General features: G+C 43.4%; 1 protein-coding gene across 2 annotated transcripts; it reads right to left on the reverse strand.

Moving 5' to 3' along the window:
* Positions 1–279: 279 nt before the first annotated feature.
* arhgef6 (Rac/Cdc42 guanine nucleotide exchange factor (GEF) 6) lies at positions 280–22651 on the reverse strand. 2 transcript variants are annotated; one of them, XM_079744721.1, is made up of 22 exons: positions 22388–22651; positions 21555–21638; positions 19677–19761; positions 18351–18463; positions 17252–17456; positions 16513–16565; positions 15787–15881; positions 15145–15240; positions 14228–14350; positions 12689–12827; positions 12294–12353; positions 10423–10569; positions 9280–9366; positions 8887–8968; positions 7843–7958; positions 6750–6929; positions 5014–5034; positions 3972–4068; positions 3324–3410; positions 3058–3154; positions 2861–2915; positions 280–2647 (listed from the first exon to the last, which is right to left on the reverse strand). In XM_079744721.1, the coding sequence occupies exons 1-22, from the start codon at positions 22550–22552 to the stop codon at positions 2525–2527; spliced, it is 2310 nt and encodes a 769-aa protein (XP_079600847.1). In that variant the 5' UTR covers positions 22553–22651; the 3' UTR covers positions 280–2524. The 2 variants fall into 2 exon arrangements, with proteins under 2 accessions (XP_079600847.1, XP_079600848.1); XM_079744722.1 differs by lacking the exon at positions 5014–5034.
* Between the last annotated feature and the right edge of the window lie 2145 nt (positions 22652–24796).

The raw sequence follows: 24796 nt of genomic DNA on the forward strand, positions 1-24796 counted from the left end.
CAAACCCGTCTAAAAAACGCAGCTTCAGAACAGAAAAGCAAGAGAACCCATCCTCCAGAAGCCTCTTTCTCTAGCGAGGGTGTAGCGGTGTAGAAGTGATGCATGCACAGGAAGTCCTGAGCTGTAGTTGGCTCAGCCACCTACATTCTTTGTGTGCCTAGCGAGCTGTGATGGGTTTTCCATTGAACATGCACGTCGCTTACTACAGCTACACTGATCACTTTATGTATAATCTAAGAGACACAATCCGTATGATTCATTTGCTTTTTTTTGTAATTTTTTTATTAAAAGAATGGCCATAATGACACATGATGTAGGTAGAGAGTCTACAAAAAAAGCATTACAATACTTGTAACAATAGGATTTGCATAGAACAATTTTCTTTTTCAAAATAGCACAAAGCTCTACTGGACACGTGGGGGTTCTTGATAAACAATGTGGACGTACTTGACCCCCCCCCCCAAACTCCTCCGTTCCACTACTAAGTGCTCACTGAGGTTACTTTGACCTTAAACACAACAGCAAAGGATAACGCATAGGTCAGTGAAAACAGTTATGGTATAATGAGCTTTACACTTACAGACCGTTTTACAGGTGAAACAATGTGGACTGTGTCTGGAACACGTCAGAACATGTCAGAACAAAATGGTTCGGTTCATTCTGTTTAAGCATCTTCTGATGACTTTCAACAACCAAAACGTTGGGGAAAAGGTGTAATCATAAACTGGTTGGACCAACAATTCAGTCTAGCCTCGAGAGGCTGGGATACAAATGCTTTAACTGTCAATTCCCACTTTTGTTTATTTACATCTGGTCAACATGGCTATAGAGAAAACAGCAGTCGGCCAATAAAAACGCCTTACTCTTGTTGACAGTGTACCAAACCCCTCCCCCCTGCCCACAAAATAATAAAAAACCTTGGAGGGCAGTTGTAGATCAACGGCGTCACAACGAAAACATCAACCAAAGCTGGAATTATACTTGTCAAAAGCAAAGTACACAGTAAGCCTGAGTGCAAACCGAAGTATTTCCACTTGAAATCATTCTCAGAACCACCGGCACATCTAGAACATAAACCACAATTTGACGGATGTTTCTTTTGCTTCATCTTTTCAGTCTACCGGCGGCTTCACAAGGCACTTAAAACTGTTCTCTGCGGTATTACGTGCACGGAGCTCCCACACTCTCACACATCTCCAAAACCTCCCTCTATTTGTTTGCAATTTGTTTGCAGATTTATATATACATATAACTATGAAAAGAAAGCCTACATCGGTAAGAAAGAAAAGGAGATGCCAATATTGTTACTCAAATTCTTGTGGTAGATAATTTCCTATAGACCAAAATTCGAATTTCTCTGCCTGTAAAAACAGGTTCGTAGAATTCCAGACAGGTGCAAAGGTAGCAAACTGCATTTTTTTTTTTACTTAACATAATTAGATGTTTTGAATATACAATAAATACATACTTAAAAAAACAACCCATTAGTTAATATTTAAATGCTACTTTTATACATTTTTAGTCAGAAAAGTAGTTGACATCCTTATTATTATCATTATTGGTATTTTATACTGTATATAACAGACAGTTCCGGATATATACTATTTTGTTATGAGCCTGCATCCCTGATAGTCGTAGTCTTTTAAATATTTTGATTATCAAAGTTCTAATGCAGTACTGTCGTACTGTAGAAACACTATACATCATGCGATATACAGACACAGTCACGGATGCATTAAGAAACTACAGCAAAGGTCAGAGATCCAAAACATCGGGCCTCCGTTTGATAGTCAAGAGGCCAAAGTTTAAACTCATACCAAACTAAGTAATGGGATTATTAAGTCTTATTAAGTCGAGCTTGTAATAACACATGAAGGATGTGGCTAGAACAGAGATGGTAAGGGGGGGGGGGGGGGGAGGAACTAGCTGTCAACCTCCAGCCGTTCATGAAGGAAAGAGCAGCACGGCGAGTGCTCAGCCAAGCCTCGACCGAGGTTTCTCCTACATTACGCTTTCACTGCTGTTTTGAAGCGTGTAGCTGCTGGTGGCGACGGTCCTGAAAAGAGCATTGGTTCACGACCCCCCGCTGTCGTTGGTTGCATGTGCAGACACCTCCCCCCAAAGCGGATGCCGGAGTGTGTGAGTGTGAGCATGAGCGTCACCGGGGTGTTAATGCCGTTTGGTGTAGCTCTGCTGGATCTAAATCTCCCCAAAAAAAGGCTGGCCTCGCGCTCGCTCCGGGTGTGAGGTGGGGGGATCCAGCATCAGAAGCGGGCCGTGGTCCCGGCCTTGTCCACGGAGGGGGGGGGGGGGTCTCCGCTTTCAAAACACGGAAAACGGTGCGAGGAGTAACTAAGGAAAAACGGACGGCTGGACAGAGTCAGACAGACGTGCCCATCCCGTTAAAAGCATGCTGAAGTATATATGTACCATCGGTTGGACGTTGGACCCCCCCCCCGACCATCCCCGACCCCCACCCAGCATGAGGAGGTGAGGCGGGGGTGAGGGAGGGAGCAGACTCTGCTCAGTGACTGGCGTCGTCCCAGGCCGTGTCGTTCTTCTGCTTGGACAGCTTGCGCACCACTCGCTCCAGGTCCTTACGGGACTTCTGCTCATCCTCCAGGAACTGCCTCATCCGGTTGTGCTCCTGTGCACGCGGGCACGCACGCACGCACACAATTTTTGTAAGTGATATAAGTAATGACCATCCCAAGCCATCCCATTGTAATAAAGAAGTACAGACATGCATACACCCAATATATGTATCAGTATCTGAGTCTCAGTATCAGGGTATCTTGTTCCCTACACCTGAGTAAAACCCTGGGAGAAGAGTCACCTTTACATAATAATGAATAATTACCTTTTTCAATTCATGAACCTCGTCCTTTAATGCATACACGGCATCAACCAGGCTTCTGAAACACCCAAAAATGAAGAACAAGTGTATTCAATTGCGCAAGATTGCTGAAGGTAGATTGGGTGTTAAAATTAATTGCTGAGGTGTTATGAGTGGCGAGGGGGGGTGATGTCCTGTCACCTTGAGTGACAAGGTCTTACTTTTCCTCGATGACGGTCTGGCCATTGCTCTTCATTTCCTCCACAATGATCTTTTCCTCCTCTGGCAGCAGAACCTGAGGCCCACACTCTTTCCTCACTGGCACATCCCACCCCCCCCCCCCCCCCCCCCCCACACACACACACACACACACACACACCCCACACACACACACACACACAATTAGACATAAGGCACATTTCAAATCCTACCAATAGCACGTGACGTGTTGAGATTAGAGGCGTCGGGCGTGGCCGCAGCTCCCCACCTGAGGCGCTCTGGTGCAGGCTGGCCCCGGTGCAGTACGCCTCGATCACCTTCAGGATCTGGGCGTCCTCCTCCAGCGCAGCCGTGCCTGAAGAGCGACACCACAGGTCACAACACACACTGATTAGCGGGTCTGTTCGCACGCACGCACACACACAGCCTCCCTCTCAGACACACTGGGGAGAGAGAAAGAACAAAATGAACTAGGGAAGTACAAGCAGCACATTTATAGATGGTATTCCTCCGTGGCTTTCCCTCCTCTCTCACTCTTCAGACACACACAGACACAGACACACACACACACCCCTAGTAACACCATGTGTAAGATTTACCATTGTGCGTTTAGCTAATTTATTAACCTGCTGTAAACTCACCATCGCTATCGAATATAACTGCGGCCATGTTTCGACTACATGTATTCAGCACTGGCATAAAGCTGGGGGGTTTCAGAATTTCGTAAATATCTACGCTCTGATCTTTTACAAAGCCTTACTGGGAAAAGCATCCATCATCACCAAAAAAAACTGAAAGGAGTATTCGCTTTCACATCATGTTTCATTTTCTGGACAGAAGTGGACGTTAGTTCGCCATGCTTGTCCTTTTCCTCCTTTTGTAGAAACTTTGGAGAAGAAATAACACTAAAACATACTTTTCCGGAGGAGGGAGTCATCTTCAGAGGGCTTCCTGTCCTTCTTGCGGTTCCCGGGCAGGAACTTCTTTATGGGACGCGGGCTCTTGCTGGAGTCCTGCAGGGACAAAGAGCCAGGGGTGAGTGTTTGGAGCCTGTGTCGACCCCGTAGTGTCAACATGCCGATGTACGGACCGCATCTACGCTGCAAGCTTACACGGAAGCACATGTCTGGTGAACAGACCCACAAGCCACGACAACAACAAACAGCAGCAATAAACCACAACATTTGCCATAATGCACATCAAGCATGTAGTGGGGACAACACTGATAGGTATCTTTAAGTATATTTATCGGTTCAGGTGGGGAACCCATTTTGTAGGCATACCACATGAGCATTGTCTGACTATACAATGTAAGCACTGTGCGCGAATGAACGGTCAACACATTCATTGGCACACCGTCCACTTCTTTTGGCATTCAAAAAACAATGAACCACTGATAATCATACAGGTTATATATGAACTGTTACTGTATATAATGTGTATTTATGCTGACGCTTAAGCCAACTCCTACCATGCTCGAATGCTAAACTGAACTGTTGTGATTACTAATGAGCTTTGTGATTAACAGCCCTTACGACATCTGATACTCTTCATGAATATCATCAACCTCCTCTTTGTTTAAAGTGTCATTGTTTGCAACAAACCAAAAAAGATGAGAAGCAGTCAAACAGCGGACCACCTCTTCCGTGGCACAGAGCAATACCCAATTTGAAACTGCAAATCCACAATGTGGAGATGATACAAAAGGACGAGGATCTATTAGTATCAAAACCACATTGCTATAGATGAGAGTGCATTCACCTGTCGGAGACTCTGAGCATAAGAGAGGGGGAGGACAGACGTGCGGTCAAAATCGGTAGAACGGTGGGACAGATGTGCGAAGCAGGCGCAGGAAACAAACGATACCCGGGTAAGGGCGCACGGCAAACAGTGGCACGACAAAATGCATGGACGCGCACACGCACACACAGCAGGAAGAGGGTGAGATCTAACCTTACCTTCATAATATAAGACATCCTCTATGGGAGACGGCGGCAAAAAAAGAGAGAAAGAAAGAGAGGGGGAGTGAAATGTGCATGAAAAAAATACATGACAAGAGGATGATGTAATAGGATCGAATATTTTAACAATTCAAACAGACCCATCCCCACCCATTTGGTGTGTGTGTGTGTGTGTGTGTGTGTGTGTGTGTGTGTGTGTGTGTGTGTGTGTGTGTGTGTGTGTGTGTGTGTGTGTGTGTGTGTGTGTGTGTGTGTGTGTGTGTGTGTGTGTGTAACATATGGAGAAGCAAAAAGAAGATGAGAGATGGAGAGACAAATTTACAACTCAAAAGAAAGATTGTGAGGTTGCGCATGCAATTGTCACCATTCACAAAACCAAAAACATCATGACCTAGATTGCTATTCGCTTGCTCCCTGCTCTACGCTGGTCTTGGACCTGTGCAGGAGTCGACGTGCATTTGGTGCATTGCTAGGAGACCACACAGCCAACCCGTGATGAGCGTGGTGGTCAAGCAGCGCCAACACACAGACTGAAATGAGGAAATAGGTCGCAGACGATGCAGCGGTGACCCAATTACAAAAAGACGCCATCAGCAGTAGAAACCGTTGTGACGCAGCGCCGGCTCGTCACGCAATTTAACGTCCGATCGGGGAAAAATACAAACTACAACCTGACGCTGGTTCATCTGCTGCATTTCATCCTGGGTTTGATTCCGTCTGGTGCCAGGGAGGTCTGTGGCGCGAGCGAGCTAAACACTTTGGTTGGCGTGGTCGTCATCGACACAAGGCCCCCTAGACGCTCTCTCTCCCTGTCCCGCGGTGACCCCCACAGAGAGTACGCCCCAGCGGGTGGGACCTTTGACCCTGCTTTGCTGAGGACCTTCCGGGAAGGGGACGGCTCAAAACACGGAGCAAAGGAAGAATGGCCACGCAAACTGGTTGTGGTTACACTACATCTGGGGGACACGTTGCAAGGGCTGATTGGGATCTTTTGAGAGCCGAGGAGGGTTAAAGCAGAGATCCTCTCGTTGGCATACATCAACTCGAGCGCGAGTGGTTTGTGGCTTTCATCACAGTGATGGTATTGCAGCTCTACCTCTTTCCTGGAAAGGGGGGTTGTTCACAGAAGACTACATTGGTGACTGGTTCAGCGGTTTAGGGGAAAGAGGGGCACATATGTTAAATGCTTGAAACCAGATAAGTGGAATTCTGCGCGCCAGGTACAGGTAAAAAGATAAATGAAGGTAAAAAAAGTGGACAACCGAACTTCTTTAGTTACCTCAAAAGTAACTAGTTGCAGAAAGGATTATCGCATAAGAGCCTTGTACAGGGTCAGAGAGCGTCGCATTCGGCGATCTTCCTCCATGACCAACAGCAAGTCCCTCATGGTCACCCTTGTCACCACACTCTTGGCCAATACTGACACCACACTTGCTGTAGAGTCCGCGCGCGGACTCTACAGCAAGTGTGGTGTCAGTAAACCAGTTAACCCCTCGTAGTCTTAATCTTTATTGTTTCCATCATCTCAAGTTCATTGAAAAAAAAGGACCTAAATGAATCAACGTAATGCTGAGGCTCAGACATTACATTGACCCAAATCGCTACGTAAAATAATACATTGGACAATCACGCTAGACTATTAGTACATTCAACCACTGAATGGAACGACAGCCTTTGGGCCGCGCCCATGGGCGTGTGGCGGAGTGTGCCAGTGCGTGGACGAGCTTCCCTACCTCCTTGTAGCCCAGAGCGGCTGAGGGCTTGAGTGGGGGAGCAGGGCGCAGGCAGCTCAGGGACCAGGGCTTGCTCAGCTTGGGGGGCTCCAGGGGGCTTCGGCTGCCCACGCTGAAGCTGCCCAGGTGGGACAGGTGGGAGGGCGTGCCGACCATGCTCAGAGGCTTACCCTCTGCCGTCTGCGCACGCACGCACACGCACACACACGCGCACGCACACGCACACACACACACACACACACACAGACAGAGAGGGGGAGCACTCAGGTCAATATGTGTGAAAAGTGTCGACTAAATAAATGTAACTATGACATGGAGAGGAGATACAAGGTGGTTGGGGATTACATAGTTTTTTTGGGAATTCATCAAGCAGCGTTGTGGCAGCGTTGTGTCTAATAATAAGGTGAGAACTTGGAAGACCACTGTAAACAAAATGGTTAGGTTAAGTTAGTTAGTTATCTCTCTCCTTTAGAGTGACAGATAAGGCCAACTAGTTTAAACTAGGATGTCCCCTATTCATTTAAATGCATTGTTTGTTTATTTTTGTAAAACAAACAACAGGGAAACAAATTGAGCTAATTTCAACGAAATCTAAACTTTTAACTGGGATTTTTCTCAGGACGTGAAAGTCACGATCATCTACATCCTTGCTTCACACTTCACATTAACCTTCATACTTCTTGCATCAAAGTGAGAAGTTGCTTCATGTCACTGTTCACACCTCTCTATATGGTAACACTTCTCACTACACTGACATCCTGTGTTGATGCTAAGCAGACGTCTGATAACACTTCTATAATGGATCACTTATTAACATGAGCCAATACAGTGCTTAGCATTGACTAACAGCTAATTAACAGTTAACTCATGATGTAGTTACAAATTACTAATTGTGTTCGTGTTTACTAAAGGTGTTAAATTTAACTAAGGAAATGGTGTTCATATTAACTAAAGTATTCATTTCTACATTATTGAAGAGGTAGGCTTATTACTGATGAACCAGTGTTTGGTAATGGTGGGTGAATGTACTCTTATTGTAAGGTGTCAGAAGCTCCCCCTCCCTCGCGGTATGACCCAGTTCGATGGTCTGTACCTTCAGGGTGGTGCCCACCGGACTGCCTCCTTTGATGTAGGGCTGCAGGTGCTCCAGCCACTCTTGAAAATCCTGCAGTGTACTGCAGAACACCGTCAGACGCTCCATCACGCTCCCTGTAAAACACACGCACACGCGCACGCCCACACATACACACACTCAATTTAAAAATTGAACCTTGGTGCCACTATGGCAGAGGTGTAACTTTATCAAATCAGAATTGTCACATTTGTACCGAATCCAAATAAATTTACTTGAGAACAGTATAATGACCTCTTATTCTAAATGACTGAGTTTATAAACCCACAATTGGGATAAAGTTTTCACAGAGAAAACTAAATTCAGTCAGAGCGGCCAAATAGCCTAACCCTCAGAAAGTGATTTATAATTTCAACGAGGGGGTTAATACAGGCATGGATCAAGGAGAACATGTTACATGCCTAACCAGGTCATGGTGGCCTTCCGTCTCAATAACCACTAAAGTCCTGAAGAGCCCTTGCAGAGACGACAAACAAATAACAACACCATCTACATCACTTAAAGACACCAGTATCTCCCAATGTCTCAGGCAATTAAGTGAAAACATCCCATTTCGATGCTAGTCCACGGTTGTCGTTTTATACATTTCTCTGTTAAAGTTCCCCCGTTTTGGTCAGAAATTATAACATCCTTAGGGTGGAAACATAACGAATCAAAACGAGATTACAGCAACCCAATATTAGGTATAACAAAGCGGTCTGTTGAAATGGTCTGTTTGAGTAGCTTTGATTTCAGGTTTATGCATGTGGCCTGTGTGTACACAAACTCAGACATTGACTCATCGTAGGTAAGGAAGAAGCATGAAAGGTCAGGTGCAGAAGCAGACCGGAATAACACTACTTATAGAGAGCCATTTACCGGATGGTGAATCACTCGTGGATGGTCACGCTCTATTCTTGAGAATCATCCTAGTTCCAATTGATTAGAATGACCTAAATAGCTGCCATACAAAAGTGACATAGTGTGGGTTTGAGGTAAAGGATCTGACTGTGGAGGTCGACTGACCTGTGATATCGAAGGCATAGTGGGCGGTCTCTGGTTCATCTGGCTGTCTGGTCACTGTAGCGCCTGTCAGAGGTAGTCTGCTCTGTAAAGTGAGCGGGGAAATATAGATTATTCATGTATACCTCATTATGAGTGCATCTGAAAGTCCAAGGATGGAAGAAAAAACAACATACTAGTCTTTACAATGTAATAATTGTTTTAATACTAGGCATTACACTTATTAAAATGAATGAAATTATATACACCATGTCTAAAAGGATTATAATCTGAAGGTAAAAAACCATATGTTTACTGGTGACACAGAATATCCGCTTGAGACCGTGTGCCATTTATGAGGATGCAAACCAAAAAGAAATTACCCTACAAACTAAAGCCCCTTCCTGCAGTACCCACCTGGTAAATGAAGCCACTCATCCTGGGGCTAGCCGATAGCATGACCAGCATATTAGGGAACAGCATCAGGTAGCACTCCTCTTTCTCCTGCCATAAACACAACTTTTTAGTTTAACTTGTGCCCTGGTAGTTTCACAAATTTCAAGTCTCACACCAGATAACCTCAATTCTGGGTTTCACTCTCTATTCCTTTAATATTGGTTTTGATTAACCATATTTCTAAGGGGGAATCAGCAGACCCAATCAAGGCTAGCACTCTCACACTTTTCTTGGTTGGAAGACCGGCTTACACGTTATTGAAGTCTTTCAGCCGAAGGAACTTCGGCTCAGTTTCATCCCCAGTTTACTCTTAAACTTTAATGTTTAATTTCCTTGTTCAACCATTGCCTATGCATTTTGAGACTGTTTGTTTAGATTCCCAATCAGATCAAACCATTTAATATAAATATGATAACTGCACAGAGATTGGCAGAACCTCAAATGTATGCTCTGAATGAAACCATGGAGAATATGCTGCAGCTGACAAGCGCAACCCGGTAGAATAGAGGGTTGCGCAAAAACGGGAGGGATCTTGGAGCCTCAAATCATGACGGGTGTGAAATTGATGTCTCTGGGGTTCGAAACATAAATGAACATGGTGATCTATATGAAGCGTAGGCCACTAAAATTAACGTACAACCTCATATCCCTGTTCATACTACATAATGTACTCAAATAATGTCTGTCTGAAGGGAATCTTTTTATAGCTGCTGCAGAAAAAAAACAACAACCTCAATCTTAGCATCATGACAATGTTGACATTGTTATACAATACAAACACATCTTGACATGGTCATGAAAGCTATGCAGAGAGGTTGCTATAGCAAAGTACATTAAAAACAATTCAGAAGTGGTACATTTTCTAATCTTGGTGAAAATTTCCCGAGAAAAACAAGATCAGTTACACAAGAATTGTTTAACTGATCCTTCCGATATAACTCGTTCCTTCGACTGCCTCAGACGACATACCCTTTAACCTCCAACCTTTGACCGTCCCCAGTGTCAACACACCGATTTCTCTATTGTTCCCTTTGCACCCGCCTACTTCCTACAAACTGTATTATTCCATAGGTCGTCACATCCAACCAGCGCTCGGTGTCTCACCTCACTGGGGCCGCTCTGTGTGTGGACGGTGGACATGTAGGCCACGCTACCCAGGCTTTTCATGCTGTCTCCCTCCCAGCCCCTCACTGGCTCCGACAGGATCTGGAGCTCCAGGTTCTTACGCTTCCTCAGGTCCTGGCACTGCGTCTGAGGACCACCGCAAAACAATATTGGTACATTAGAGGATTAAATGCGACATGAGTATTACAATTTAATTTAAATATTGAAACGGTTAAACAAAAAAACATCATTCTGCAAGCTTAATTATATTTATTATTTACGATTAAAAAGTTAGATTTGACTTGTTTTTGTCCATTTGCTTTTGCGCTCGTCGCCAATGGTTACAGGGCTCTGTTTAGTCATTGGCTTGTCTTATCTTGATAAGACTTAGTGGTGAGGTTAGCTGCCGTCAGGTTACAGGTTATGACTGCAGATAAGGTCTTGTTTGTCTCCTGGTGGGGGTAGCTTAATTTTAGAATAAACTCCACACAAAGGCCTCTACTTATTTTCCACGTTCTGGCAGAGCGTTCCAGAAGACAGCCTGGCTGTAAAGATGCAAGGTTCAGATGAAAGCTGTCAGGGGGTCTCCCTCTTCACTCAGGATAACATGACAAAGCAACAGCTTGCACGATTTTGGTTTCATTACAAGTTCACCTATGTCTTTGGATCCGGTTGGAGCACTATCGTAAAGCAAAAGTCAACCATGTGGTTAAACCTTCCCCCCAAACACGTCAGCATTTCCCCTATGATTCCTTTTACCGGAGGGGTCTGGAGGCGTCTGAGGTGCACCATAATGGTACTGATATGAGTTCATGGTGAGGAGGAGGGGGAGAACTGTGCCATTTGCTCAGGCAACAGAAGGTTTTAGTGCCATCACCGATACCAGATGGGTACTGTTGCATTCCAACAGTAATGGTCACGTACAATGGTAAAACAATATCATCTTACAAGAAATAGCATGAGAGCTTACTATGTCTGCGAGACACATTTTTTTGGCATTAATGCTAGTGAAAATACAGTTTTCAGTCTGCGATTTGTAGCCATCCCATCATCTGGATTACATAATACGGTTGGTTCTGTGCTACACAACCGAATATGTTGGCTACTTTCTATTTAGTTGATTGTTGTGTTACTTTTCCTCCTTCTGCTTCCTACATTTAGTCTTAAGCCATTCATGAACTTATAGAAACTACAGTACCATCATGCATCATTTCTAATTCCCCCCCCAAAATGCTGATGTAGTTGCACTAGTCATCCAGCACTGGTGCATGCATGCAGGTCCACTGTTGGATGTGGGAGTGCACTCACACACACCATTTATGGTTTTAGTACTGAGGAAACTAATGTAGGTAGCAGGAAAGACTTGTATAATCTTTGTGCGTTTGCATGCAAGACACTTGATTATGCATTTCTAGTCCCTAAGTAGCCCATATCCGTCAGCCAAAAAGGCTGACAGATATTGTGATTAGATGTTGAATCGTTATTTAGTTTTGTTCCGTTATTTAAAGACAAATTGGAATACTTGGTGAACAAAAAAAGCAAACATACGAATCAAATTGTTGAATGCGACTAAGAAGGGGCATCTGTAGGGGGGATCACAAACGAGTGCACTTTAGAACTTTAAATTGCGATCATGCTCTCAAACACTTCTACGAGTGGTTATTTTCACTCCTTTCTTTGGAATGGGCAAATCTAAGTGTTAATTATTCATTGGTTCCGAACTAAAGAGAGATCCACATTTGACTGACAAAACAAAGTCTGTTACCTTCGACTCAAAACAGCAAATATGATATCCGCCACCTCTGCTGAACGCCGTTTCTTTTCATTGGATTCCGTGCATTGTCAAGTAGAGAATTCTGGAGCAGACTTACCACTAGGTTTTTCAAAGCTGCCATCGCCTTCACAATGTCGCCATAGTCTGGGTGGGCGTCCTGTGAACCGCATTAATAAAGTCACACCCCAATGCTTATTATACATACATACATACATACATACATACATACATACATACATACATACATACATACATACATACATACATACATACATACATACATACATCTTATTTCAAGGTACAGATACATTTGAAACCAAACTAAATGCGTAAGAAAGAAAGAACTGTATACACAAAAAAAATATTATGGTATATTAGCTGTCAATACTACAACATTTCAAAGCTCCCATGCTTCCAGAGGCACGGCCCTCATTGCAACATGACGTGGCAGCGTGCACGCCCTCAAAGGCAGGGCGACCCCTGCGACTCTACCTCCACGTGTCTCTCCAGCTCCTGCAGCAGCGTGGGGTACTTGTCCAGCCTCATGAAGGGCCGACTGAGGCTGGTGGTGAGGGTCAGGATGCCTGGTCCACTGGCCCCTTGGCTCTCCATGAACTTATCCAGCTCTTCACTGGGGAGGACACACACACACACACACACACACACACACACACACACACACACACACACACACACACACACACACGAGCCTGGTTATAATAGTAATGCGGACCTTAAAAAAAACCACTGCTGTTTCCCAAATAAACATGAAACATTTGGCCATCATTAAGATACCAAATGTGTCATGCAGAAAATGTGTTTAATGCAAGCAGGTTTTGAATGCACATCACATGCACTACACACAAAAACAGTGTGCATCCTATTTCCTGTAATGCTACACAGTAATAATCCAAGTCAATGTCAAGCTCAATGCAAATTGAAATGATGTTTTCAAAAACACATTGTTTGAATACTAGTGCTCTAGCTATTTAGCGACACGCAGTGGTTAAATGCTTTTGATGTGTGCCAGAGATAATTACATGTTACTGAGAAGTGAGCTCCTGCCAGTTAACTTAATAGTGGGCTGTAAATTATAAAGTCCTTTATTACCAATCAGATAGAAAATATTTTACAGTTGAAAAGAATCAGATAGGTAAGATAAACAAGACATTATTGAAATTCACACAAGCAGAACATTACTCACTAGACACAGTCGACACAGTTCCTTTACTAGCCTTAAGAGAGAGCAAGCCTGACCCCTTGTGGCCAAAATACATTGTGGGCGGCAGTTACTCCGGAGGCAGAGTGAGTTGTTTGGAGACAGGAAGGGTGCTGGTTCAATCCAGGGCTGATCCTAGCTAAGTGTTGAGGTGTCCCTGAGCAAGATTCTTAACCCTATCGGCTCCAGATGGGCACATACCTGATACCTGGCTGTAGCCTTGCATGGCTGGCACCAACATCTGTGTATGTGTGAGTGAATGTGTGTGTTGTGGCAGAATTGTTAAACTTTTCTAGTGGCCATATGGTGTGAAACGCAATATATAAATAGTCAATATACCGTTTGAAATACAGCCATTTATAAAAGGAAATTTGGTAAAAATGTTTGATAGATTTATACAAGCAATTGGTTTTCTTCAACAATTTATAGGAAAGACTAAAATTAGATTAGAGATTCTATGCATCACTTGTAAAATAACTAATGGCGTTGCATAAACTGATAAAGATAATGGTATCGGACATTCGTAGCAATATATATACACGATTATAAATTGTTTGTCTTTTTCACCCATTCATACAAACATTCATACAGAAACAGCATAGTGCCAGCCTTATGGTTGTCTGAAACTTTTGACGATAAGGTGTCTCGCTCAGGGTCACCTTGACACCTGCAAGAGATGGAGATTGAACCACGGCCCCCCCGCCTCCATCTCCTGACCCACTACTCCCCACAATGCATTGGGCCTACTCCCCTTAGCCTATGATAGCCTCCAGGAGGAGTGTTCCTCGGTGCGGCTGGGGGAGGGGGCTGACCTGTGGTCGGTGAGGATGCAAACAGCCGAGGGGTGGCTGGAGCAGTAGGCCAGGTACAGCTGTCTGATCTGAGGCAACAGGTTGAGATAGCAGCCAGCCACGCGCTGCTGGCTCTCTGGGACTCTGCAGCAGAGAGAGAGGGAGAAAGAGAATTATAAAAATTGTATTCATCCGTGTTGCTAATGCAAGTGTTCAATTTCCATAACAATAATGCTCTTTTGAATTTAACTGAACGGAGGAACAGAAGGCTAGAGAATATATTCAGGTTTCTGAAAAGGCCGGTCCAAAGGGAGGGGCACAGCGAAAGACAGCACAACACAGAAGAGGATCAGTAACAACACAAAGACGGATCAAAGTGCTACACGCAACACAAATAATTGAATGAAATCTCATCCCATATATTTTACGACCACAAGGTGGCGCACCAAAAGATCACGGGACACATCATAATGAAGTAACATCACCGCTGTGCGCTTCTATCAAACCTTCATTACCCATTTACTGGAACGAATGAATAAGAAAGAATTAAGCTGTTGAGAACTCTAGCCATACTCTTCATGCATGGTGATGCGTCTCACACACAAGAACACAGTTGATTGTGATTTTATATGTCTATAGTCCTACAATTTGAGAAACAACTTGTGCCTCCAAACAGCAACCAGGGATGAGGTCACCTCAGCACACTTGGAGGCGGGTGGGGCTCCATTTGGCCCGACCCCTGATACGGTCCATCTCGGGCGTGGCGCGGCACAGTTTGGTGCAGTTAAATTAGAGGTGAACACCCAAATCGGAGCAGTACGGTACGGCCAAAAGGGCAAATTGGAAAACGCCAAGAGAGCTGAAGGTGGACAGATGTATGGTTGTAGGGTTAAGAGGGAAATACCACTTTGTGGCTGAAAGGGAGTCACGTGACTTACTTGGTGCATTCCTCGAGGGCCACACACAAGCCCTGCTGGAAAGTCAGGATCTCCTCCAGGTTCCCACACAGACTTGCACTGTCTGCGCTGCTCAGCCTAGACAGAACCCACATTATCCGTTAGTGTAGCGCTGCACTCGGTCAGCCGTCTGGATTGACTGGCAGCAGCAGGCCAGAGTGCCAGCAATCTACTGGTGTACCTTGTATGACTCAAGCATGCACGTTGGTATGAAGTAAGAGATGGCCCATTCATTGCAAACAAGAATAAACAAAGAGAGGTGAGCAGTGCATGTGCATGCTTCTTTAGATTCCTTTGTATAAATGTTTGACTGTACCGTTTTATTGAGTGTACGGAATTCTTCACCCTAGATAAACACATACACATTGCAGGACTGTATGAGCCTTGTCCAAACTCCTTTGATTTGACTTGATTTCCTTGGATTTACAGTGTTAAATAATATGCAAAACAATGACATATCCAACCATCGTGTTATGCATGAACCCGTTTCAACCCCTGGATACCAAAATACAAAAAAAACATTCCCGTACGACAGGAGGCATGCATTCTAATTAGCTGTGTAAGACAGTGTGTGATTGTTCCACATGGCTGAGAAAGTCCCGCCTGCCCCTCTTTATATCATACTTGTCACTGGCTTGCAGCGGCCGCAGATAGCAGCCCAGCACGGTCTGCAGTTCCTTCACAAACTCCCGCTCATGCTCCAAGATGTCCTGGACCACCTGGGAAAGAGAAGGGAAGTCTAGTTATCACACATTCGAAAACAGACCAGCATCCTTATTACTCAGTGTACTTGATGAAAATTAAAGTTTAGAACATTGCAGCTATCCCTTCTGTTCAAGATAAGGGAACTATGAGGTGTCTACCATCACCATTTAAATTCAGTAAAGGGACGCATTTTGAGGAGGGTTGGACATGGGGATCGAGCCTAGGAACTTTAGGGTACTGGGACGTAACACACTGCTATCTGGTCTTAATTATAAAACCCATCAACCCATGGCTCAGACAACCAAGTGCTCCCTTCTATCTAAATGAATTTAGAGTCTACGGAGGAGAAAGGCGAGAAAGATCTTAACTTTGAACAAAAGTTGCATTGTGAAGGAAAGGTTACATGTGGTTTATCATATCAAGTTTATCATACGTAATGCACTGCTATTTTCTTAGTCAAAGGGTATTTCTACTGAACATGAAATAACACTATGTTGCCCATTGTAGAAAGAACAGGAAAAGCCTATGCAAAAACTGAAAGAGAAAATGGCAATAAAAAGCAGCCAAAACCAAAGAGGAACTGCAGCACAGAGGTTAAAGTATGCAGTCTGTGTGTCAGAGTCAGTAAAAGCGGGCCTTACTCACCACATTGTAGTAGTTTTTGGTAAGCGGAGTTCCTTTAGGAGACACTGCCTTCTCTGTAAGGGAAATATCACACAACACTTTTTAGACACACGTCGCGAAACATCATGAAAACATCACGAAAAACACATCATGGAGAACCCATGGAAAATGGCGTGAAACATTGCTTAAATAAGTAGGCTAAGAGTCATTATATTAACAAAGTGTCATTTAAATCATTGAATGTTTGTATAATATTATGATAAAAATGCTGCTTTAATCATTCCCCAAGATCCATTCAGTCCAAGAACATGTTGCAACAGGAAACCTTGTGCTTGAAGGAGCCGAAGGAATAAAGAGAAAGAAAGCAGCAAAGGGTATGAATTCACGTCCGTGGGGTTTCCAGGAGAGAAGGGCCCTAAAGGTAGCGTGAATAACAGCATTACCGTTGACTCTTGGCTGTTTGGTGGAACAACACAAGACTTCCTTAGTGACTGATGCCTTTTCGAAATTAGAGGGAGAAATGCTGTGGATGGCAGTGGTCCGATGGTGTCACACCTACACGCGATGTCCCAACTCGCTAACGCAAGACACTGCATGCAGAGACAACCGCTCAGCAACCTCAGATACAATCTTCAGAGAGGGGGGTGGGGGGCGACGGGTGAACAGCACTCCAATCTTAGCGGAAGCAAGCAGCAAAACACCCGATATATTAAAGACGCCGTTGACTCAATCGACTCAGGGCCCACACAACGTCACTGACCGCAGGGTTTGACCTCACGGACGTAGTTGCTGGGGAACCAGCCCGTCCGGCCGCTCAGGGACCCCTCCCACCAGCCGCCGTCCTCTTGCCGCGTCACATGGATGAGGTCGCCCTTGTTGAAGGAGAGCTCGTCCTCGTTGTTCTGCTTGAAGTTGAAGCGGGCCTTCACCATGGCCTGGCCGCCCCCGCCGTTCTCCCCCATCTCCTGTTCAGAGGGGCGTTGAGGTGTTCAGGTCAGGGTATAGCATTGGTATGGGGGGCCCCAGGAGAGCCGCTGAGGATTGCTACAGCTAAAAAATTAAAGTGTGCATGCAAAATAAAATAGATGGCGTATATGAATCCACAATGGTGCATTTGCTTTGTGTGTGCATCAGTTTGTAAAGTAAATAAATAAATAAGAAATTGAATAATTGGCAGATCCTGGAATTTGCTGAGAATCAAGCGATAGTTACCATGTCTAAATGTCCGATAGGCAAGTCCTTTATATCACTGTTGCCCAAAGTCTTATTGATGATTATACAATCCCTTATTTTGTGTTGTGGATCAAATTAGGCTAAGTGGGTCAATACAATGTAGATAGGGATTTTCTGCATTCCTGGATGATAAAATCCCTTTTAACCACCACTGCCACGACTGTGACCAAGAAACACACTGGCCCTGTCAATCAACAGATCAATGAAAACAATGTATATTCTCCAATAATTAAATTCCATCAACCAGTGAATGGATTCCAGTGGCTGCCCAGGTTTTCTTTAGCAAGAGAGCACACCAACACGGTATCCCTCTGGCGAGTCCCCACAAATCATGGACAGATCTCATTTCAAAACGCTTGATTTCATTTCAAAACGCTTGATTTCCGCAAACACCACCCCTCCAATTAATTCAAATAATTATCAAATAATCTTTTTATCACATACTTGACGTTTCAGGAAGTCAATGTGTGTGTAATAAATAAAATGGTGTGTATTTTTGTACACTTGCCTGTCAGCAAAAAAAGAGGAAATAGTTGAAGGAAATGGGATTCAAATACATTGCGTACAACATAGAAATGAACAATGTGTGCATGCACGTGTGTGCGTGTTTGTGTCAGAGGCTATACCGCTGTTTTGGATTGTCTGCGTAGCGATCCTTTGGACTTGACAGAGGAGAGGTTGTGTGAGGGACTAGAAGCAATGGAGCCCTGTGGTGGACATGATCTCTCCGTGGCACAGTCTGTGGGGAAAAGTGCAGTCTTCCGTTATTTTAGTGCATTGTCTGTTGCTCTAAACATCACCTTGGCCATTGATACCACAGTCAAAAACATTGCAGCCTTTGGCTGAACAACCTCTAGGTAACTCAACTCACATTCAATTCAGCCAACAGTGGCTAGACTGTGCACATTATAGATCACACTTGACCTATACACATATTATTTAAATGAAAACCAACCATAACACATAGAAATGTGCTTATTTCCTGTCGATAGCAGGTTTTATCATTAATTATTTTTGTATTGTTATTATAGAGTTATGATGGGGACCAGCCTTACTAACTTAGACCTGGATACAAGGATCACTTGGTACTTGTGATTCAATCCTAGTTGAATCACAGTTGTAAACTTACATTAAAAATACATTAAAATGTGCTTGGCAGCAAAGGCAGAATAATTCAATTAAGTCATGGATAGGGTGGGTTTCTTAGACCACAGCTTATGCATTCACAGCAGTGAGCATGAACAGATTTTACCAAACTAAAATTAAATAAAACGAAGAATCTGACTTTGAGTCAAATTTGATTTGACATTGTTCAAATGGCTTTCGACAGGCTCTGTTAAAAGAACTTAAAAACATTTAAGCGAGGGCACTTTGGCATCCAATTATCTTTCATATCTCATGACCAAACATCTTCAAGAGACCATAGAGGGTTTTCCAAATGGAATGCTACAGAACACTAGTGAATTCTGTCCCAACTTCAGACAAATTTCTGTACACATTTAATGATTTTGAAAAATCCTAAATGCACTGAAGCATTACACAACTGATTACACTGTTAGCTCTAGAATATTGGATGATTTAATGAGAACTGTGGACTAATGAACACATGTGCGTCTTATTAATCGTCTCTCTAAATGAATTGTCTGATAGTGTGACTTAATAATAACCTCAGAGAACTCCTGCTCCACTTAATAGAACAAAAAAGTATTTTTGCGTAACTAACTAAAAAGTTACTTTAAATAACTCATAAGACAGGATTCAACTTGATCTTATCATAAGGGGTCTTCAAAGTTGCTAAAAAATGATGCTATCTTTCTACAAAGTGCAGCCGCTATGTTGCACGCCTAAAAGAGAAAGCTGCTGACAGCGTACAAAAGCTCAAATTCTAGCTCAGTTTTCACCCTCCCAAAATGTTTGGTAAACAAGCTGGAAGAGCGCTGCTCATCTCTTACCTTGTGTGGCAAAGTTGACTGCCAGCAGGGTGGTCAGAACCTTGCCAAATTGCTCCCCTGTGTACAAGCACTCTGCCTCAAAGCCCTGCAAAGACACCAGAGTCAGAAGATGCCTTTGTAAATGGAACTCAAATCAGTATATGCAGTACAACCTAGCACACGTGAATGATGGAGGGGGAAAAGTAGGTCAAAGACACATCCCCCTTACTCACCATCACTACTTCAAAAAGCAGAGATGTCTGCAGGGATGTTTACTTTAATAAAAAAGTAGGTGAATCCTGGCTGCTGCAATAACCGATGACGCACACAGAGGAAGACGTAGTGGGACTACTAGACTGCAACAGGCACAGAGAGTGGCATGCGATGTGACCCATATTTCCTGATCTAAAGATTTGGGCTGTAACGGTTCAGCTACTCATTCGTGCTTTGATGTGTACATGCTCTGTGTATTCTGCACATGCACTCTGCGACACATTTCTTTATTTTTATAAAAAGATCCTAATTATTGTGTTAGAGTGGAAAGGCTTCAGTCAAGTGTGTCAAGTTCTCACTCAGCGTTAAAACAACTGGGGTTATTAAACAATACTCATCCAGTTTAGCAATCTTTGTCATAATCTAGGCCAATATAAATGATGTACAAAAGGTTGTACCCTTTGAAAGTATTTATCTTTATCATCATAAAATGATCAAGAACATGCAAATACAGCAGAACACATCATTTAAATGATACGTTAGCAAACAAGCCACGAAAGAAAATCCAAAAGAACAGCTGTAAGTTGCTGAGCCTCTTCCTCAACATTACATCCTAAAACTGGACCGTATAAAGATCCCAATGCAGATGTGCATGATCCCCATTGGCCAGGGCTTGACGTTTTAATTTTAGTTTCAATGAAAGAAGTCAAGCCTCACTGACTTGAGGGTGGTGAGCGAGAGCCACAAGTCATCTTATAAGATTTGCCAAGGAGCTTGGGCCCTCAACAGCTGCCACCGCTTCCCCTCTTCTATATATCCCCAGCAGAAGTGAAAGTGGGATGACTGCTCTCTTTGTGCAGTCACATGACAAGTGGGGCCATGGCTACGAGGATGAGTTGGAAAAAAAGGAAAAACAGATGCTAGCCACCATCACATCACTGGCCAAAGTACTGGGCAGGGCACCACAGAAAAAAGCGGTGGGACGATGGAGGCTATATTTGACAGTGGCGATCCAGAGCCCTGCTGCCCATGGGCAATCCTGCAGCCACAAAAAATATATATAATTATGGAGTGGTTGTGGGATGGTGGGCGAAGGCAAACGGGACCTCCCAAACATAACAAACCAACTAGGCTGAACAAGTGAACCCACTTGACTTGCAGTGAGCACATCTTGCCGAGTCAATTGCTTGTTTAAAAGACCAAAAGGTACTATTTATAAAATGGGTGGAGAATCAACTGTCCAGTCTGGAAAAATAGAGATGGGTACATGAAAGAGAAATATATCTATTCTCTCTCCAAGCACTAATCATCTGCAGACTGCAGCTCCAGAACACACTTCCCATGATGGAGCCTGAAACAAAGTTACTAAATACATTCAATGTGTATAGGCTGTGAAGTTGGTCCACGAGTGATGACTGTAGTCTATGACATAAGTACAGAATAACACAACCACAAACACAAGAAACTTCCCTGACTGACAGCATGTGTGTTTACCAGGCCTGGTTGACAACACATGGAGGTGTGATGACAACATAGGTTATCCAAAGCAGTGAACAGCACATCACAACGCATGATTGGAGACCGGAGTCATAGTGGGCCAAAAGTAGGGTTCGAAGATAACCACTGTAGTAATTTAACGCCAAAAGATTACGATAGGGTGAAATAATTCCTGAAACTGTAACTTACCTCAACTTTCAATGACGTACATCCTCTTAGAAACTCCCGAATATTGGATATGCAGTCCGCTTCGGTCCTCGGATCTTGACAGTACTGGATAGAGACGTGAAATAAATATATAAACACATAACCTACCTTGGCTTAATACGCCGTAAGATTATGTCTGAGGGCAACAATATATCAAAAGAGACCTGATGAGCTGACTGTAATTTTGTAAGCACAGTGTACAAAGGGGGAAGGACGGCTGCAGTAATTCCAACTAGTCTATAGGGCTTCGTCTCCTCCATGCAGGAGGCTCAACCACGAAGCCGCTACCGCTTGCTCAGGGGGCGCGCGCACTGGAGTAACAGCATTCTAGGCGGAAGTGACGACTCATCACTCCTGCAACTGTTATTTATCATTCTTTACCTTCCACAACTTCTTAAGTATTGTAACAACGCAGGGCCGAATAAAACGTCGACGTTGTCGAAAGTAGCCCGGATCAAAGATAAGCATAATTGTTTTGTTCAGCCGTCTGTATCTACAGGCAAGCTGTATAGGAAGTTGAACAGTTACGATCACCTTCTTTTTTTTCACATAACATTTTGAGGGTGGCGAAGAATGCGGAACGTCTTCACGTCGAAGAAAAATAAATAAAGTCATCTTAACTGCAGTTTCTGTGTCACCTTTCCACTTAATGTTGACGAAACTAAAAAGATTAAAGAAATAACCACGTAGTTAGTGTTTCTTGTTCGTGTATTTTCGATTAAACCACTCCCTTCTATTTCGGGGACTTTTAGAAGGGACGTTTACATTCACATGTCAACAAACTTCCAAGAAAACGAGGGCCTAGTTGGACTCACCTTGGCAGTAAAGCCAGGTACAACTCGCTCGATAAGTTTGCACACAACGACTCCATCCTTAAGCGATGTTTTAAGAAAGTCCTCTGGGTCCGCTATGTTCTTTTTAGGAGAACTGAGTACTCCCAGCGATATCAGCCAAGTCACCGTTTGCTCTTCGGGATTCATAGCGCCGAGTGTTGAACATTATCTAAACATGCATTTCAAAATCGGACGTCTCTTTTTCCGCATCAATGTATGCAACTCACATCCGCAATTCTGCAAGAAAAAACGTGCTACCGGACAACAGACTGATGATCACCCCTATCGGCAAACCGGGAACTTACATCGCCTGCTTATCTGAAACCGGTTTGGTACCGGTGTACCGTTAAAGAAAACCGTGCTGTGCATCAACTTCAGAGTCATAAACATTGGTCATCTTGTGATTATATTAAATCCTGATGCAGTCAGACGACATAGTTATTATGAATGGGAGATTGTCAATTCGTTTTTGTTTCCATCGATTTAACAACCCATAACTGAAATATAAAAAGCAATCTGCATGCAACTGTTAATTCAGTAAAATATCTACAAATAACCTGTTATAGAACCATTGGAAATGTTATATTTCAAACTAGTCTTTAAATGCAAAGAAATAAGCAAACTGTTTCGTTTACGTTTTTAAGAACATTTAGTAAAACAATTCGTTACATTTACAGCCACATGCAAGTGGCTGTAAATGTCTAGTCAAGGCTTGAGGGTTGCACACTAGAACAGAACTTATCCGTATTTTTATAGCCTACATATTAGAATAGGGCCAAATGCCCAGAGGTGTTCAACGTCAACAAATGAGACAAAATACACATTTAAGTTTTTATTGAAAATAAAGTTAATATATATGTATTTGAAATGAGTAATCCATTTTTAAGTCGGCCATCCTTGTCCCCGTACTTTTGATGCCGAACACTGATGACATAAAGTTCACCACCGGAACAGTGACCTGCAGCATGACACAGGACAGTTAACAGTTAAGAGCATTTCAATCTCAAAAAGGCTACACAGGATAACTCGTACACTCAATCACATTTACTGTATCCTCAATATTTTTCTAAATTAGGCACATAAATTGAAGCACTTGGGGTATGTAAAACTGAATTTAGCATAGGCTTACATCAATGGATGTGCAACACCTCACTTTTTGTTTTTTGAGAGTGTTATTACACGTTTTAAGCAATGTCACAACCTCCAGCAAAATGTTCTTCATATTCATTAAAGTTAGGTAATAACTCAACCCTGGGTATTCCTAAACTTGTGAACTGTAGTCACATGCTGCTCCATACGATTTTTACCTACCAAGTAGATGCTGCTACACATAACGTGTCTTCTCACATTAAAGTGTACCGTTTAAAATAGTTTTTCGATTTGGAGACATACCTGTTTGCAGGGGTTTAATGGGGACTCTACCGGTCCAGGACTCAAGTACTGGACTCAAAGAGGACGCCGATATGGTGCACAAACCAAGTTCATCTCAGCATACAGCTCATCCTGCAAAAGAACACCAATATCAGCTCATAGCCAACAGCCAATCAGGTATTTCCAAATGTCTTAAAACAACCCCGTCGTCAATGGTCCGGTTCAGTTTGTTTGGCACTTCAGGGGTCGAGCTTCCAGTTTGTCATCAAGGAGTCGGTTGGGTCCAGGGGTCCATTTGTTTTTGAAATTGCATGATGATAGGAAAGGTTTTGAAAGTGACACAATGCTTTAAGTGATCTACGAATGACAATTTAGCACATAATCCTTTGCTAAGAAACTAAATGTCCTTCAACAAAAAAAAAAAAAAAAGCTCTCATTAAATCAGATTTTGTTTAATGGTTTGAGTTGTGCCCTTCAGCAATCTTGGAAACCGTTGGCAAGTTGGGTGTCCGATTCTCATTGGTCGACCGAGGACCATATCTTCTGTTGACAATTTTGGTTGGTGAAAGGGCTAGATGTTAACCCTAACTTGGAGCTTTCAGATTTTTTGAGGTATAGGTTGGCCATTGGCTGAGAGTAGATAGGAATACAGGACAATGAGAAACTGAGTTACAGACGAGAAACAAAGAGGTTTGCGTTGCTTACCAGCTGCTGGCTTATCAGTTGAGTTGCATATACTCGAGTTTGGTTGTTGGGGTCTTTGGTTAGATGGATGAAAGCCTTCATACTTTGACTATGATGACGGATCCATTTCCAAGGAAAGTTTCAGATGATGTGACTTTTGCTTGTTCCCCATGGAACAGGAGGACCAGTTGAGAGTACATGTTGGTTTAGAGTTACCTCAGGTCAGCAGATTAATTATTCAGGTAGGAAAAGTTTTAACCAAGCCATTAAGTGCAGTTTGTGGGGTAACATCAGGATGCTTACTTAGTACTGTCAGGTTGATATTACTGGTCGTGT

Source organism: Pollachius pollachius (genome assembly GCF_949987615.1).
Source record: "Pollachius pollachius genome assembly, chromosome: 10".
Taxonomy (NCBI): domain Eukaryota; kingdom Metazoa; phylum Chordata; class Actinopteri; order Gadiformes; family Gadidae; genus Pollachius; species Pollachius pollachius.